This window comes from Panthera uncia, assembly GCF_023721935.1.
Source record: "Panthera uncia isolate 11264 chromosome C1 unlocalized genomic scaffold, Puncia_PCG_1.0 HiC_scaffold_3, whole genome shotgun sequence".
NCBI lineage: Eukaryota > Metazoa > Chordata > Mammalia > Carnivora > Felidae > Panthera > Panthera uncia.
In genome coordinates, this window is record NW_026057584.1 from 73186126 (window position 1) to 73201659 (window position 15534).

General features: G+C 38.3%; 1 protein-coding gene across 2 annotated transcripts in view; it reads left to right on the forward strand.

The window, feature by feature from the left end:
* The window catches only part of CYTIP (cytohesin 1 interacting protein), a 39865-nt gene that overhangs the window by 14067 nt on the left and 10264 nt on the right, over positions 1 to 15534 (forward strand). For both annotated transcript variants that reach the window (XM_049615617.1, XM_049615618.1), the window contains 2 exons: positions 1151 to 1220; positions 12796 to 12862. In XM_049615617.1, the coding sequence (XP_049471574.1) occupies positions 1151 to 1220; positions 12796 to 12862 (137 nt within the window). The remainder of the gene's footprint in view (positions 1 to 1150; positions 1221 to 12795; positions 12863 to 15534) is intronic.

The window sequence follows — 15534 nt, forward strand, 5'->3', positions numbered from 1 at the left end:
GACCAGTGTATTCCTGAGGTTTGGCACATAGACATTTATTGCTTGTTCAGCTCAGGTCAGCATTAAAGTTCCCACTGAAACAGATTCATAGGGATCCTCACTCGTGACCAGAGACAAGACCATCCTAATGAGAAAGGAGACAACATCTTGGCTTTCATTATCATTTCATTATCTTGGGAATGATGCTATTAGAAATGGAGAAAAATTCATCTCCATATTTAATGCTATTATTCCCCCATGACTTGAAAGATTTCCTGAATCTTAATAGTTACAGCTTATTTGTCAGAAGGAACTTGAACCAATACTTTAAAAATATTTAGGTGTGTGACTAACACATGGAATTTGTTACCTTATTCAGATTGCTGACTTAGTAGTCAAAATAAAGGCCTCAACATGAGCCCACAAAACAAATCACTCAGGATAGAACACGTCCTTTTATTTTTAGAAAGGCATTTGGTATAGGGAGAAAAGAACAGCATCAAACTGATAATGCTAGGATTAAGGTTTATAAACTTAAAAGGTTCCAAGATGTGAGAGTCATATGAAGGTTATTATCTCTTAGTGGTTTCGGTTCTGTTTGTTCGAGCTGTAAAATTAAGTCAATTTACAGAGTAAAGGTCCCTAGCATCCCAGGAAAGAAAGGATGTTTCCCTTTTCCAAGAAAGAGCATGTTGCTACCACTGTTTGAAAATCCCTATTGCATGTTGGTTTCATTGCTGGACCTCTCATGCTAAGCATGACTATCTAAATTCTGGCACACAGTAAATGCCCAGTAAATATTCACCAAATAGAATAGGTGATTCAGTCAGAGACCATAAGAATAGATTCCATTAGAGAACAACAATCATTGCCATACGCTGGCATCTATAAAGCGAGCCACGGGTTACAAGTTAAACAGTATCTTTTCTTTCAACCTCCCTCTCTAGGGGACATTTTGTTTTTGTGTTGCTTTTGTTCCATTTTCTTTCTCTGAATACTGTCAGAAGATTCCGCCTAGGTGCAGATACTTGAAGTGCCATGAAAATAATAACATTTATGTTGCTTTTTTAAGTGTAGTCTGTGCTCAAAGTGGCATAATCTACAAGGATGGTACTTGTTTGAAAGAATCACTCATGCTGTTCCCTTCCCCCCTCCCTTTCTCTTAAAACAGGATAGAGACTCTTAATGGAACAATGATTCTCAAAAGAACAGAGCTTGAAGCAAAGCTACAAGTTTTAAAGGTAATTTAATTTAATACAGTGAGGTACCTTTTTCATCCTTGAACGTGTGAGTGGTGGAATAAAAATCTATTTGAGGAATTGAAATAGCCCTTGAAGATGAAATGTCATGATGAGTCTAAACTGCTGAATTATCAAGAGCCACACAATTACCTTTACAGGAATATTAAATTCCACAAGCCAGTGCAAATCATGTTCTTCCTTCCTCCTTCCGTGTTTCTGTGAGGCTCAGAAAAGCAACAGGAAGGCACATCACTTGAAGAACTTTCATTCATGCACCTGTGATCTCTCTTGATTTACATTTTGTTTGGGGAAGAAACAAAGGAGGAGTTGCTGGTCTTTTCTTCATTTTTTCCCTCCGTGTTGCCTGTTTGCAGGAGGGCCTAGAAGTTTTGTTTTTCCACTTTCCTCTTCTGTGTCTTTCTGTTCAGCCTCTTTCTTCCTCCAGAAATCATCTCCCTCTGCTCCTGTGGTTGTCCTTGAATCTACTTTCATTGGCCAACACGCAATCAACTCTGAAGCAGAAAAAAAAAAATTAAGTTTCCAGGAGACAGTGCATATTGCAGGATGTTTAGATACAATTCCCTGGGATGGCTTTTTGGGGGTCTTGAAAATCTCAGTTTGCTAGATGGGTGAGGTTCTGCCAGGCCATGAAGTACAGCCCTCACCCATGTGCATGTGAGTCATGGTCCTACAGATTGCAATGATCTCTTTATCCCAGAGATCTCCCCTGCATGGCAGTGAGGGGGTCAGTCTAAGCAGAGACCACATGGCCTACTACAGGCAGGTTGCTTGCCTGGACTGTGTTTAACAATAGCTGGTGTTTATTAATTTTCTTTGTGAAGCATGTACTTCTTTTCTTTTTAATGTTTATTCATTTTTGAGAGAACTAGAGAGAGCATGCACATGTGCGTGCCAGTGGGGGAGAGGCAGAGCTGGGGACAGAGGATCTGAAGCGGGCTCTGTGCTGACAGCAGAGGGCTCGATGTGGGTCTGGAACTCACGAACTGTGAGATCATGACCTGAGCCAAAGTTGGACGATTAACCAACTGAGCGCCCCTGAAGTGTGTACATTTTAATTTTTGCGCCCCTGAGGGTAGAGTTACTGTTTCTGTTTTATCTGGTATTCTTCCTCCCTCACCCCACATCTAGTTCATCAATAGCCTCTGTTTCCTTCTGTGTCAACACTGATTTTGTACTCTTGTTATTGTACTTATTGCTATATTTTGAGTTAATTTGTAAAATTTCTTTAAAAATTCCTCTGTTCAGATTATGATGGGAATTGACATTTATAGAATAAATATCAATTGACATCTTTATGGTTTTCACTTTTCCTACTTCAAACATAGGACTTGATCTTTTAAATCAGGTTTTTTATGTACTTCAAAAATATTTTATAATTTCTTCATGCACTTCTATATATCTTTTATTATGTTTGTTCTTATGTACCTTCTAAGTTTTCTTGCTATAATAAATATGATCTTTTAACTGTAATTTAATTTATTTATGTTTATTTATTTTTAGAGAGAGAGAGTGCACATGCATGAGTGGGAGAGAGGGAAAGAGAGAGAGAGAGAGAGAGACAGAGAGAGAGAGATTGAATCCCAAGCAGGCTCTGTGCTGTCAGACCAGAGCCCGATGCGGGGCTTGATCCCATGAATCGTGAGATCATGACCTGAGCTGAAATCAAGAGTTGGATGCTTAACCGACTAAGCCACCCAGGCGCTCCAATATGATCTTTTACGTTTAAAAGATCTTTTAGGTTGTTGTTATTTATTTTTGTGTAAATAAAAAAAAATAATGTTTATTTTTGAGTGAGAGAGAGAGAGAGAGAGAGAGATTGAAAGAGTGAGCAGAAGAGGAGCAGAGTGAGAGAGAGACACAGAATCTGAGCTGTCAGCACAGAGCCTGATGTGGGGCTCAAACCCACAAACCGTGGGATCATGACCTGAAGTCAGACGCTTAGCCATCTGAGCCACCCAGGTGCCCCTGTGTAAATTTTAAATCCAGTAGTCTTGCTGAAGTCTCTTTATTCCAATATATTTGTAGATTATCTTAGATTTTTTTATTATCTGCAGATACTGAAAGGTTTGGCCCTTTACTCCCTGATTATTCAAATATAGCTGATCCTTGAACAACAAAGGTTTGAAGTGCAAGGATTCAGCTTACTTTATTGTAGGGGTACAGTATGTAACATAACATACAAAATATGTGCTAACTGTTTATGTTATTATTAAGGCTTCCAGTCAACAGTAGGCTATTAGTAGTTAAGTTTTTAGGGAGTGCAGAGTTATATGTAGATTTTTTTACTGTGCAGGGGTCAGTGCCCCAACCCCCCCCATGTTGTTCAAGAGTGATAATCTTCTTGTTCTTGACCTTAAAGGGAATGCCTCTAACATTTTATCATGAATATTTTGTATGTAATAAACAGTTAAATGTAAATGTAAATGTAAATTACATTTAGGCTTTTTTTTTTTTTTTTTTTTGAGAGAGAGAGAGAGAGAGAGCATAAGTGCAAATGGGGAGGGACAAAGGGAGAGGGAGAGGGAGAAGAGAGAATCTCAAGCAGGCCCCAGGCTCAGCATAGAACCCAATTCAGTGCTGGATCAAGTGTGAGATCATGACCTGAGCCGAAATCAAGAATCAGATCCTTAACTGACTGAGCCACCCAGGCTCCCCTATTTAGGTTTTAAAACTGTCAAAACTTAATTTGTTTTTGTAAAAGAGGGTATTCATGAGCATCTTTTTGTTGTTGTTGTTGTTGTTGTTGTTGTTAAATAAACCTGGCTTCTTTAACCTTTTGTAGAAAAAGGAAAGAAATGTACAAAATAAACTGGTGGTGTTATTTAAAGTATGACTGATCAAATAGGACTATATTTCATGGAATAAAGTATTCTCCTGTAAAAAACACATTTCATGTTTCTAAGCAATTTCTGCTCCTTCAATGTTTTCTCTTGAAGTTTTAATATTCATACTTACCTATTTTTTAAATGATGCATGAATTTCTTCAATATACCCATCCTCTCATAGAACATCATAAGAACGTTAACATGTTTAAATGTCCATTTAAGACCCCATCTTTCTTATTATTGCTTGCCTTTGGAGAATTTTATCAACTTTTAGAAAGAAAAACTACAGGCTTCTGTTGCAGATATCTGGTAGTGAACAAATACACTCATAAGTTGAACTGGCCTGCTTGCTGTTTTTTTCTGTTCCTTACCTCTGGGTTTACTTTCTTTTTTTGCCGTAGTACTTGCTTTTAGCAAGGGTAAGTAGGTCTTTCTTTGTCAAGAAAATCTTTCACTGCTACTGCTGAAGGAGAGTTTTGCGAGGTGACTGAATTATTCTTAGCTGATGCTCTGTCTCCTGAGCACTTTAAATGTATTGCGCCTTTGATATTTTTGTTTACGAAAGATCTCCTATTTTTTTATCCTTTGTAGGTAATCTGCACTTTCTATATTTTCTTCTAAAAGGTTTAAAGTTTTTCTTTTTTACACTTGCATTCTGAATGCATCTAGAGTTAAGTTTTATATGTGATTTGAGATGGGATTCTAATTTTCTCTGATTCTCATATGAATACTCAGTTCTCTCAGTACTACTTATTTTATAGTCCGTCTTTTCCCCCAACTGAACTGCAGAGAAGCCTCTGTTTTCAAGCACGTTTCATATATGCATGGATTTTCTTATGGGCTCTGTATTCCAATCCATTGTTTATCTCAAACTCAGTTATTTTACCTTAAATATTGGTATTCCGTTGAGCAAAACTTCCAGGTTATTCTTGGTTCTTTGATCATCTATATAAATGTTAGAATCAGATTGTCAAGTTCTGTAAGTACATTTTAGAATTTTGATTGATACCACATTTTATGTAGATAGCTCAATTTCAAAATGCTTGACATTTGTATGGTATTGAGTTTTCTTAGTGACAGACGATCTTGCCATTTTTTCGCCCATCCTCCCACTCCCCACCCCTCTGGCAACTACCAGTTCTCTGTATTTTTTGAATCTGTTTCTTTTTGTTTGTTTGTTTTGTTTGTTTGTTTGTTTGATTGTGGAATTTTTTTGGATTCCACATAGGAGTGAAATCCTGTGCTATTTGTCTTCCCCTGTCTGATTTATTTCACTTAGATAATATCCTCTAGCTCCATCCATGCTGTCACAAATAGCAAGATTTTATTCTTTTTTGTGGATGAATAATATTCCACTGTTTATGGACACCATTTATCCATTTCTCTATTTATGGACACTTAGGGTGCCTATATATCTTGGCTATTTCTTTTAAGTTTATTTATTTTTAGAGAGAGAAAGAAAGAGAGAGAGAACATACATGTGAGTGGGGGAGGGACGAAGAGAGGGGGAGAGAGCATATCCCAAGCAGGCTCCAAGCTGTTAGTGCGGAGCCCTACTTGGGGGTCGACCTCATGGACTGTGACATTATAGCCTGAGCCAAAATCAAGAGTGGGGCATTTAGCCAACTTAGCCACCCAAGCGCCTCTCTATTTTTAAGTTTTTGAGAAAACTCCGTACTGTTTTTCACAGTGGCTGCACCAATTTGCATTCCTACCAATAGTGCATGAAGTTTCTTTTGTCTCCACATACTCCCCAGTACTTCTTATTTCTTGGGTTTTTTATATTAGCCATTCTGACAGATGTAAATGATATCTCATTGTGGTTTTGATTTACATTTCCCTGATGATAACTGATGTTGAGTGTTTTTTTTCATGTGTCTATTAGCCATCTGTATGTCTTCCTTGGAAAAAAATGTCTATTTAGGCCCTCTGCCCATTTTTAATGGGATTATTTGGGGCTTTTTGGTGTTGAATTATGGAAGTTCTTTACATATGTTGAATATTAACCCCTTGTTGCATATATCATTTGCAAATATCTTCTCACATTCAGTTGCCTTTTTGCTTCATTGGTGGTTTCCTTTGCTGAGCAAAAGCTTTTAATTTTGTTGTAGCCCCATAATTTATTTTTGCTTTTGTTTCCCTTGCCTGAGGAGACATATCCAAAAATATGTTTTTAAGACCAATGTCCAAGAGATTACTACATATGTTTCCTTTTAGGAGTTTTATGGTTTCCTGTCTCATATTTAGGTCTTTAATCCATTTTGAGTTTATTTTTTATATGGTATAAGAAAGTGGTCCAGTTTCATTCTTTTGCATGTAGCTGTCCAGTTTTCCCAATTACTGAAAAGACTATTTTTTCCCCATTGTATATTATTAACTCCTTTGTCATAGATTGATTAACCATATAAGTATGGGTTTGTTTCTGGGCTCTCTATCCTAGTCCATTGATCTATGTATCTATTTTTGTGCTGGTGTAATGTTTTGATTACTTTGGCTTTTTAGTTTATCTTGAAATCTGAGATTGTGATACCTCAAGTTCTGGTGTTCATTTTTAAGATTGTTTTGGCTATTTGGGTTCTTTTGTGGTTTCATACAAATTTTAGGATTATTGTAGTTCTTTTTTTAAATTTTTTTAATGTTTATTTATTTTTGACAGAGAGACAGAGCATGAACGGGGGAGGGTCAGAGAGAGAGGGAGACACAGGATCCGAAAGAGGCTCCAGGCTCTGAGCTTTCAGCACAAAGCCCGACACGGGGCTCAAACTCACAGACCGCAAGATCATGACCTGAACCGAAGTCGGATGGTCAACTGACTGAGCCACCCAGGCGCCCCTTAATTTTTTTTAATGTTTATTTATTTTTTGAGAGAGAGAGGGAGATAGAGCACAAACAGGGGAGGGGCAGAGAGAGAGGGAGACACAGAATCCAAAGCAGGCTCCAGGCTCTGGAGTCAGCACAGAGCCAATGCGGGGGCTCAAACCCACAAACATGAGATCATGACCTGAGCCAAAGTCTGGTGCTTAATTGACTGAGCCACCCAGGCACCCCAGGATTATTCTAGTTCTTTAAAAAATGCTATTCATGGAGTGCCTGGGTGGTTCAGTTTGTTGGGCATCTGACTTTGGCCTTAGGTCACCATCTCATGGTGCCTGGGTTCGAGCCCCATGTCAGGCTCTGTGCTGACAGTGCTGAGCCTGCTTTGGATTCTCTCTCCTTCTCTCCATGCCCCTCCTCGACTCATACTTTCTCTCTCTCTCTCAAAATAAATAAACTTACAAAATACTGTTTGTCTTTTGATAGGGACTGTATTCTGTATTTACTCTTTAGGTTACTCTGGGTAGTATGGACATTTTAATGATATTAATTCTTCCAAAGGGTGCACATTGAATATATTTCCATTTGTTTGTGTTGTCTTCAGTTTCTTTCATCAATGTCTTACAGTTCTCAGAGTAGAAGTCTTTCACCTATTTGGTTAAATTTATTCCTAGATATTTTGTTCTTTTTGATGCAATTATAATCTGCTACTTCATTATTAGTGTATGGAAATGCAAGAGGTTTCGGTATTTTAATTTTGTCTCCTGCAACTTTACTGAGTTTGTTAGTGTTAATAGTTTTTGGTGGAATCTTCACGGTTTTCTATATATAGTGTCATACAAGCTGCAAATAGTGACAGTTTTACTTCTTCCTTAACCAGTTTGGATTCCTTTTATTTCCTTGTATGTCTGATTATCATGCGAGGACTTCCACTCTGTTGTATCAAAGTGGTGAGAGTGGACATCTTGTCTTCTTCCTGATCTTAGAGGAAAAGTTTTCATAATCTTACCATTTTTAATTGTTTTCTTTATCTCTTTCAACAGAGTCTCATAATTTTACACAAGTAGATCCTGTATGTCTTTCGCTAGATGTATCCCTTTCTATGAATGACTTTTGTTTGTATTATAGTTTCGTTATAAAAAATAAATGTTTTGATTGAGGTTGATGTATAGATACATAAAATCAATTTTTATGCTGTCATTCAAGCTATCTTGTTCAAACTATTGCTAAACTATATCATTTAAACAAATTATCTGTAGGTTATTTTGGGTTTTCTGTGAAGATAGTAACCGTTGAGAATAACAGTTTCTCTTTCTTCATTACATTGACTATAGCCTATAATACAGTGTTGAATAGAAACTATAATAATAGGCATCTTTGTTTTTTCTTGATTTTAAAGGGAATTCCTACTTGTTCCTATTAGGAACGAGCTCTCTCTATGAATATACTTTTCTGATTTGGGATGCTCCCTTCCATACCAAATTTACTGGTAGTTTTTATAGTGCTTGTGTATTAGATTTTATCAAACACTGCTTTCTGCATGTATTATTCTTGTTTGTGTATTTCTAAACTTTTTTTAAATTTATTTATTATCGACAGACAGAAAGACACAGAGTGTGAGCAGGGGAGGGGCAGAGAGAAGGGGGAGGAGACACAGAATCCGAAGCAGGCTCCAGGCTCCGTGCTGTCAGCATAGAGCCTGATGCAGGGCTCGAACCCACAGACCTCGAGATCATGACCTGAGCTGAAGTCGGATGCTTAACTGACTGAGCCACCCAGGCACCCCTCCTGTTTATGTATTTTTTAAAAATCTGTCAATATGGCAAATGACATTTAAAGATTTTCTAATGTTAAACTACTCTTGCATTTGTAGAAGAACCCAACCTAGTCATAATTTACAATCATTTTTTTATATAATTGTAGATTTGATTTGCTAATATATTCTTTAGGATTTTTGAAGGTAGCTTCATTTATAGGTAAAATGGCCTGCAGTTTTCTTCTCTCAAACTATCTTTCTTTAGTTTTGGCATCATGTTTTCTGGACTCTTAGCGTGAGCTGGGAAGAATCTTCCCCTTTTCTTCTCTGCTAGAATTCTTGTAACTATCTGAATCATCTGGGCTTAAGGTTCTTTTCTGGTGAGAATACTTCTAAACTCTGTTTCAGTTTCCTTATTAATTATAAGACTTCTCAGGATTTCTGTTTTGTTTGTTTTGTTTTGTTTGAGTCAGTTTTATTGAATTAATTTTTTTGTTAATAAATTTTCAAATTTTTCAAATTTATCGAATAAGTTGATAATAAAAATTCTATTCTCATATTTTTATTTTCTTCACAAGAAGGATTATGTCCCCATTTTTACTTGTACTACTTTTTATGCCTTTTTTTTATGGTACTCTAGAGGATTTTCTATTTTTGAGTCTTTTCAAAAACCAGTATTTCAATTTGTGGCAATCTTTTGTCTTTTTCTGGTGACTTTTAAGATGTTCTTTTGTCTTTGCTGATCTAAAGTTTCACTGAAATGTGACTAGGTCTGGATTCATTTCTAAATTTATATTGCTTAAAAAATGCACTATCTTTTCAATCTAAAGACTTATGAATTTCTTCAGTTTTGGAAAACTATCATCTTGATCTCTTTGAATATACCTTCTTCACCATTCCCTGAATTATCTTTTGGAATTCATGTTGGACATATTTTAGAATCTTTTGATTTATTTCCCTTGCTTCCTAACCACTCATATTTTGTATCACTTTATCTTCTTTGTTAGGTTCTTGTTTAGTTCTTCAGTAATGTTGTATTTATGCTGTATAGAATGAGTTATTTCCATCCAGCTTTAAGGATTAATTGATTCTTAAAAAAATTTTTTTAATGCTTATTTATTTTCGAGAAAGAGACAGAGACAGAGAGTGAGCACGGGAGGGGCAGAGAGAGGGGGAGACCCAGAATCTGAAGCAGGCTCCAGCCTCTGAGCTATCAGCACAGAGCCTGATGCGGGTCTCGAATTCATGAATCGGTAGATCGTGACCTGAGCTGAAGTCAGACGACTAACCCACTGAGCCACCCAGGCGCCCCAGGATTAATTTTTAATTTTCAGATCATTCTTTTTCATGTCTATCCGTTCTCGTTTTACTTCTTTGTTTCAGATTTCTTGTTCTGATCAACATTGGTTTCATTTCTTCCTCAGAGGATTATAAATATTCCTGTTTTAAAGTCTTCTTTGGACACTGTTCGTTTTCATTTTATTTGGAGAGAATCCATGTGCTGACAATCGGTTTTCTAGTCTTTCATACCTTTGGACTTTATATTGCCCATTTCCCTTATATGGTGGTCTCTCCCTTACCACTCAATATTGTGCTTGGGTTTCCTCCACCCTGCACTTTCAAGGCTCCCAATCCCAAGCCAGGGCTGGCCGTGTGGATGCCTTCTAGAGGGTTAGTGTCCTGTTTGGCTCAGGTCATGAGGCTGCATTTTTATACAATTGCCTCTTTAGGCTCGAGTTCTACATGAGCCATAGCCACCATTAGCAGCTTTTCTCAGCCTCATTTTCATGGTCACGAGCCAGAAATGTCTGGATCTGACGTGTAACCAGGGTCAAGTTGGCTTCCCCTTCCCACAATGACATTTAGTTTGTGGGTCCCACATAAGTATGCACTGATCTTTCAAAGACTCTGTGAGGCCACAAGCTCTTCTTTAGAAAGAGTGGTCCCTTCTGAGCCATGGCTTCAGGGATTCCCTTTCTCAGGACCTCTGATTCAGATGTTTAACATGAAAATAGCACATCCACTGTGCTAGCTGGAGGGGCTACTTTTTAATCTAACTCTGCTTTTTACTGGGTTCGTAGCCCTTGGGAAGTATTTGGTACATTGCACCTTTATTTTCTAGTCTGGAACTTCGTAGGACAGTTAGGAAAATTAAACCGTGTATTATCCACGAGAGCACTTTATAAAAGTCGTAAAGATGGAAATGTTTAGCTGTATGTCTCACGTATATTGGAAACGTTGGAAATACATCCAACTCAAAATACCCATCTGTGAGAGTTGAGTTTGATTTCAGGAAGCCATCCTTTGATATATTCATTCAACCAATATTTACTAAGCAGCTGTTGCATACCAGGCCCTGAGCTAGGTACACTGAGGCAATAGGGCCCAGTAGGGTTAGATCTCCCACATGCTTTCATTTTCTTCTGATGGCAAGAGCTCTCGTTGGTCCAAATATACCACTGTAATGTTAAGAACAGGCAGAAACAGATTCTGAGGAAAATGGGGAAGCTTCCACAGAGACCAAGAACTCTTAATCACTTTGACACATCTGCTCTTTACTCTGGTGTTTTCTTGGTTTAAATGATGACGTGTCTAGATAACTGGACCAAATCAACAGATTAGATATTTTAAAACGTTTGTTTTCACAAAAAATAACTATTTGGCAAGGCCTGACTTTGTATTTCTGAAAGCAAGTGCAAGCTTCTCTCTGTGTTTAGTGTTGATTGTCAGCCTATGCCGTGCTCCTCTCCTGGACTCTATTCTCTTGCAGGAGATAGACCCCTGTAAGGAGGAAGGTGCTGGATCCTAGTTCTTTTCTCCATGGGTCCTTAACTCTGACCTTCATAGGACCACAGTTTGCACAAATAAAAGGAGCTGTAATTCAGGTAGCCTGGCCATCTCGTAGACACGCTGACTAAAGTATAATGTAGAAAAAACAAGACATCAACTGAGCCAGGCATTTTATGGCTTTGATTTAGTGCTTGCATATCATATAGGTAACTCTAAGGGTTGATGCTTAGTGTTACTGTTACCAAGGCTTGGAAAATCCCACCCACTGATTGTTCAGTCCCTGAACTGAGGAAAGCCATTCTTCCCTTAAGCATTCGACGATATTCTTGTAAGTGTATTATTTTCTTTTCCTTAGGCTTTCCCCTTCCAAATGTGCTTTTTTCCCTCTTTCTTTTCAGCCTTCATCTACCTCTTCCAGACTGTTTCTTACCGAGCAGTGCCTGTTTCCAACTAGGCTGCCTTTCCTTTGGGATGAAGCGGCCATAGGCAAATCTGAGCTGTGCCTGCCTGCTGGGCTTGCTGTGGGGATGGCAACCGGCAAGGACTGGGGTAGGGTAAAGGCCAAAGGATGTGAGGGAGAATGAGCCTCTAGCTATCCTTGTCAGATGGTTTCTGCCTGGCTGGCTTTGATTTTCCTCACCTCAGCCCCTTTGATGGGTTAGGCCAGGTCTCCTGAGCAGTCTTGACTGACAGCAGCCACTTCATTCCCACCCTGGGACGCTGTTCTCGTGCTGAGCAGCCAAGGAAGGAAGCAGTTAAGTGAGGGTCCTTATTAGCAGTGTTCTAAGTTTAGCCCTCCAAAGGAAGCCTTTCAGACAGGCCAGCTTCCCCTTTTTGGTATGAAAGATAAATAGGTGTGCAGCAGAAAACACTGGTTTAATGCCCCAGGCTTAAAGAATGATGGCATTTACTGAACATTTACTAAGTTGTAATCACTGTTCCAAACATTCTACATCTACTAACTTACTTAATTTTCATGACAATCCCAGGGTCTGGATTCTATGAATGCCTTCATCTTGTGCGTGGGGGAAGCCTAGGTGGTAAATCCTTGCCTCAACAGCTAGAAAATGGACACAGACCCAAACAATCAGTTATGTAATATTTAAAACAAATGAAAATTAAAAAAAAAGTCATTGTTTCTATTGTCGATTGTTTCAACACATTGGTGCTACTAGATTATTTCTTGAGAAAGTAGCATTCCCAATATCCCCCTTTTGTATAGAAGATAATCTTCTGAATGAATGAGAGGGTTTGTTAGTGCTAGAAAGAAAGGAAGAAAAAAATTAATGACAAATCTCAACATCCAGAAGTAAATTGCTACCTTCACTGGGGATTCCCAATAATTAACACTTTTTCTCTTCTTTATCAGCAAACCTTGAAGAAAAAATGGGTGGAGTTCAGATCTCTGCAGTTACAGGAACAGCGTCTGCTTCATGGTAAATGTGACTTCCTGTTCAGAAACCACACTAACATTCATCTTTTTTTTTGTATTTCTGCCTCTACGTTATTTTAAGATTATCATCGTTGTAAGAAAAAATTGTCTGGCATGGATTAGGAATGCTAGTGTAGGTTTTTTGTCATGACTTTTGGAGTGACCTATGTATCTGGAGGGTGAGTAAGTCCAGTCACCTCCTCTCCTCCATACGTGTAACACATCGGCACATGAAAACATGCACATGCTCACATGCATGTGCACAATTGCAAGAGGCACGTGGAGATTTTAGAAGAGCCGTGGATGAGTTAAATTCCTGACAATGTTTATGGCTCGGGGGTTGTGTGAGTCTCAGAAACTATGGAAGCTGGAATGGTAGCACGCTTCTTGGGTAGAGCTCCTGTCATTTGTTCATATTATACAAGTTACATGAGTGCAGAGAATCTCTTCTTCTGGGCCCATAAACCCAAGACAGAAATCGGAATGATCATCCCAATAGTCAATGCATGGCTCTCGCAATTGTGTGAATTCTGAAGGGAATGGGTTGATTGAAAAATTTGTTGATGCGACATTTGCTATGTGACTCCTGTAACCCGAGGAATGAACTTGTACATACAAACAATTCACTGAAACCACTAGGTATGTGGGTGTGAAACATAGGTTATATCTTCTTAAGATAACACTGAGCTAAAGTCTCCATTTATAACCCAGAATGTCTGTTTCAAGTCATAACTTATTTATGGGAAAAAAGACATTTAATTCATAATTAGGCACTAATGTATGACATAGAGGTTTGTGTTGAAATTTTGTTCTCTTAAATGAAATTTATATATGTTACTTCTCTTTTGTATGTTTTAAAATTAATATTAAAACAATTCTTAATAGATTCTTTTTTTGGGGGGGTGGGGTCTGAAGTGTCCTAGCAGGACAGAGGTATAAAAATCCAGCTACCTCCTGGATTTCTGTAGACTTGAGAGTGTTTAGGAAACCTTTGCCTCCCCTTCTGGAGCATTCTGCAGTGGAGATGGGGTTTGGTCTAATAAGTACAGGCAGTTCTGGGGTTCTATAGGAACAGGCTTGTACGGACAAGGTGTTTCGTTCAGGATTAAGGGAAACAACTCCGCATAAAGCCACTTTTGTACATGTTCTTTTTGAGAGATTGAAGGACTTCTTTAGTTTACTTTTTCTAGGCCTAGAATAAATACACGAGGCATGAGATTCTCAATGGCTTTCCAATCAAAAAGAATTCATCACCTCGTTGACAGATGATGTAAAGTAGGTTTTATTAGTAAAAAGGAAAGCATTATGACTAGTCAGTGCAGGGCTCACATATTGAACCTTGCAGATCAAATAGAAAAATAAAGTCTCTTCTATTTCTTTTCCTGAAGCAGAGTCACCTTCTAATTATGTCATTCTCAGGCTGGTATAACAATTAATCCCCTTTCTTTCAGCAGCATACCAACCAACTCAGGTAGTACATAAGCAAGTGGGGTATGGACAGGATGGATGTTGGTGTGCAATTAAAATTTGAGTTTGGAGAGCCCAGATACAGAGAAAGGTTGATGAACAAATTTAGCTAAGCCGATCAAATTCAACTTGTACAAATGAATTGTTACTTATTTCAGGACAGGGATGTTTTCTGGGCACAGTAGCATTCCAGAGCATTTAGGTGTTAAAGTAGTCTGGGAAGAAACAAGGAATATTGAGGCTGGAAGGTATTTTTTTCTGTTTTAAACACCTTTTGAATTCTCTATAATCAGCCTATAGGTGCAGGTTATATAACTGTGTTTCCCATATACTTCAACTTATGTTACAGTAATTATATAATTGTTTAAAAAATACAGTACCTTGGGGCATCTGGGTGGCTCAGTCGGTTGGGCATCCGACATCGTCTCTGGTCATGATCTCACAGTCCGTGAGTTCAAGCTCCACGTCAGGCTCTGTGCTGACAGCTCAGAGCCTGGAGCCTGCTTTAGATTCTGTGTATCCCTCTCTCTTTGCCCCTCCCCTGCTCATGCTCTGTCTCCTCTGTCTCAAAAATAAATAAAAAAATTAAAAAATAAGTAACAATACGGTAACTAAAAATCAGAGGAACTAAATGGAGGAAGTCCATAAGACAGCATTTCCCCAAGTATATTCTTTATTTTTTTCCCCAAAGATATTCTTTAGAACCCCATTTCTGTGAGAATTTTAGTGAATGTTGCAGAGTCACTTCAGTTTAAGAAATAATACTCTTGGGGGTGCCTGGGTGACTCAGTCGGTTGAGCATCTGACTTTGGCTCAGGTCATGATCTCACAGTTTGTGAGTCAAGCCCCATGTTGGGCTCTGTGCCGACAGCTCAGAGCCTGGAGCCTGCTTTGGATTCTGTCTGCCTCTCTCTCTGGCCCTCCCCTGTTTGTGCTCTGTCTCTCTCTCCCCAAAATAAAACAAATTAAAACATTAAAACAAAAATAAAACATTAAAAAATTTTAAAAAATAAATTAAATTCTTGGAGATTGACAAGTCACCCTGGCATACTGTCAGATGAGTTTAACTGTTCCTATACGAAAAATCTTGTTTAAATTTATTTCATTTAGCATTACCATTTCTGTGACTGTGGAATACTGTTACATGGAAGCTAGTCCATGAACAATAGTTTGGGAAACACCCCTACAAGGTTTATCAAATGGCCTCAA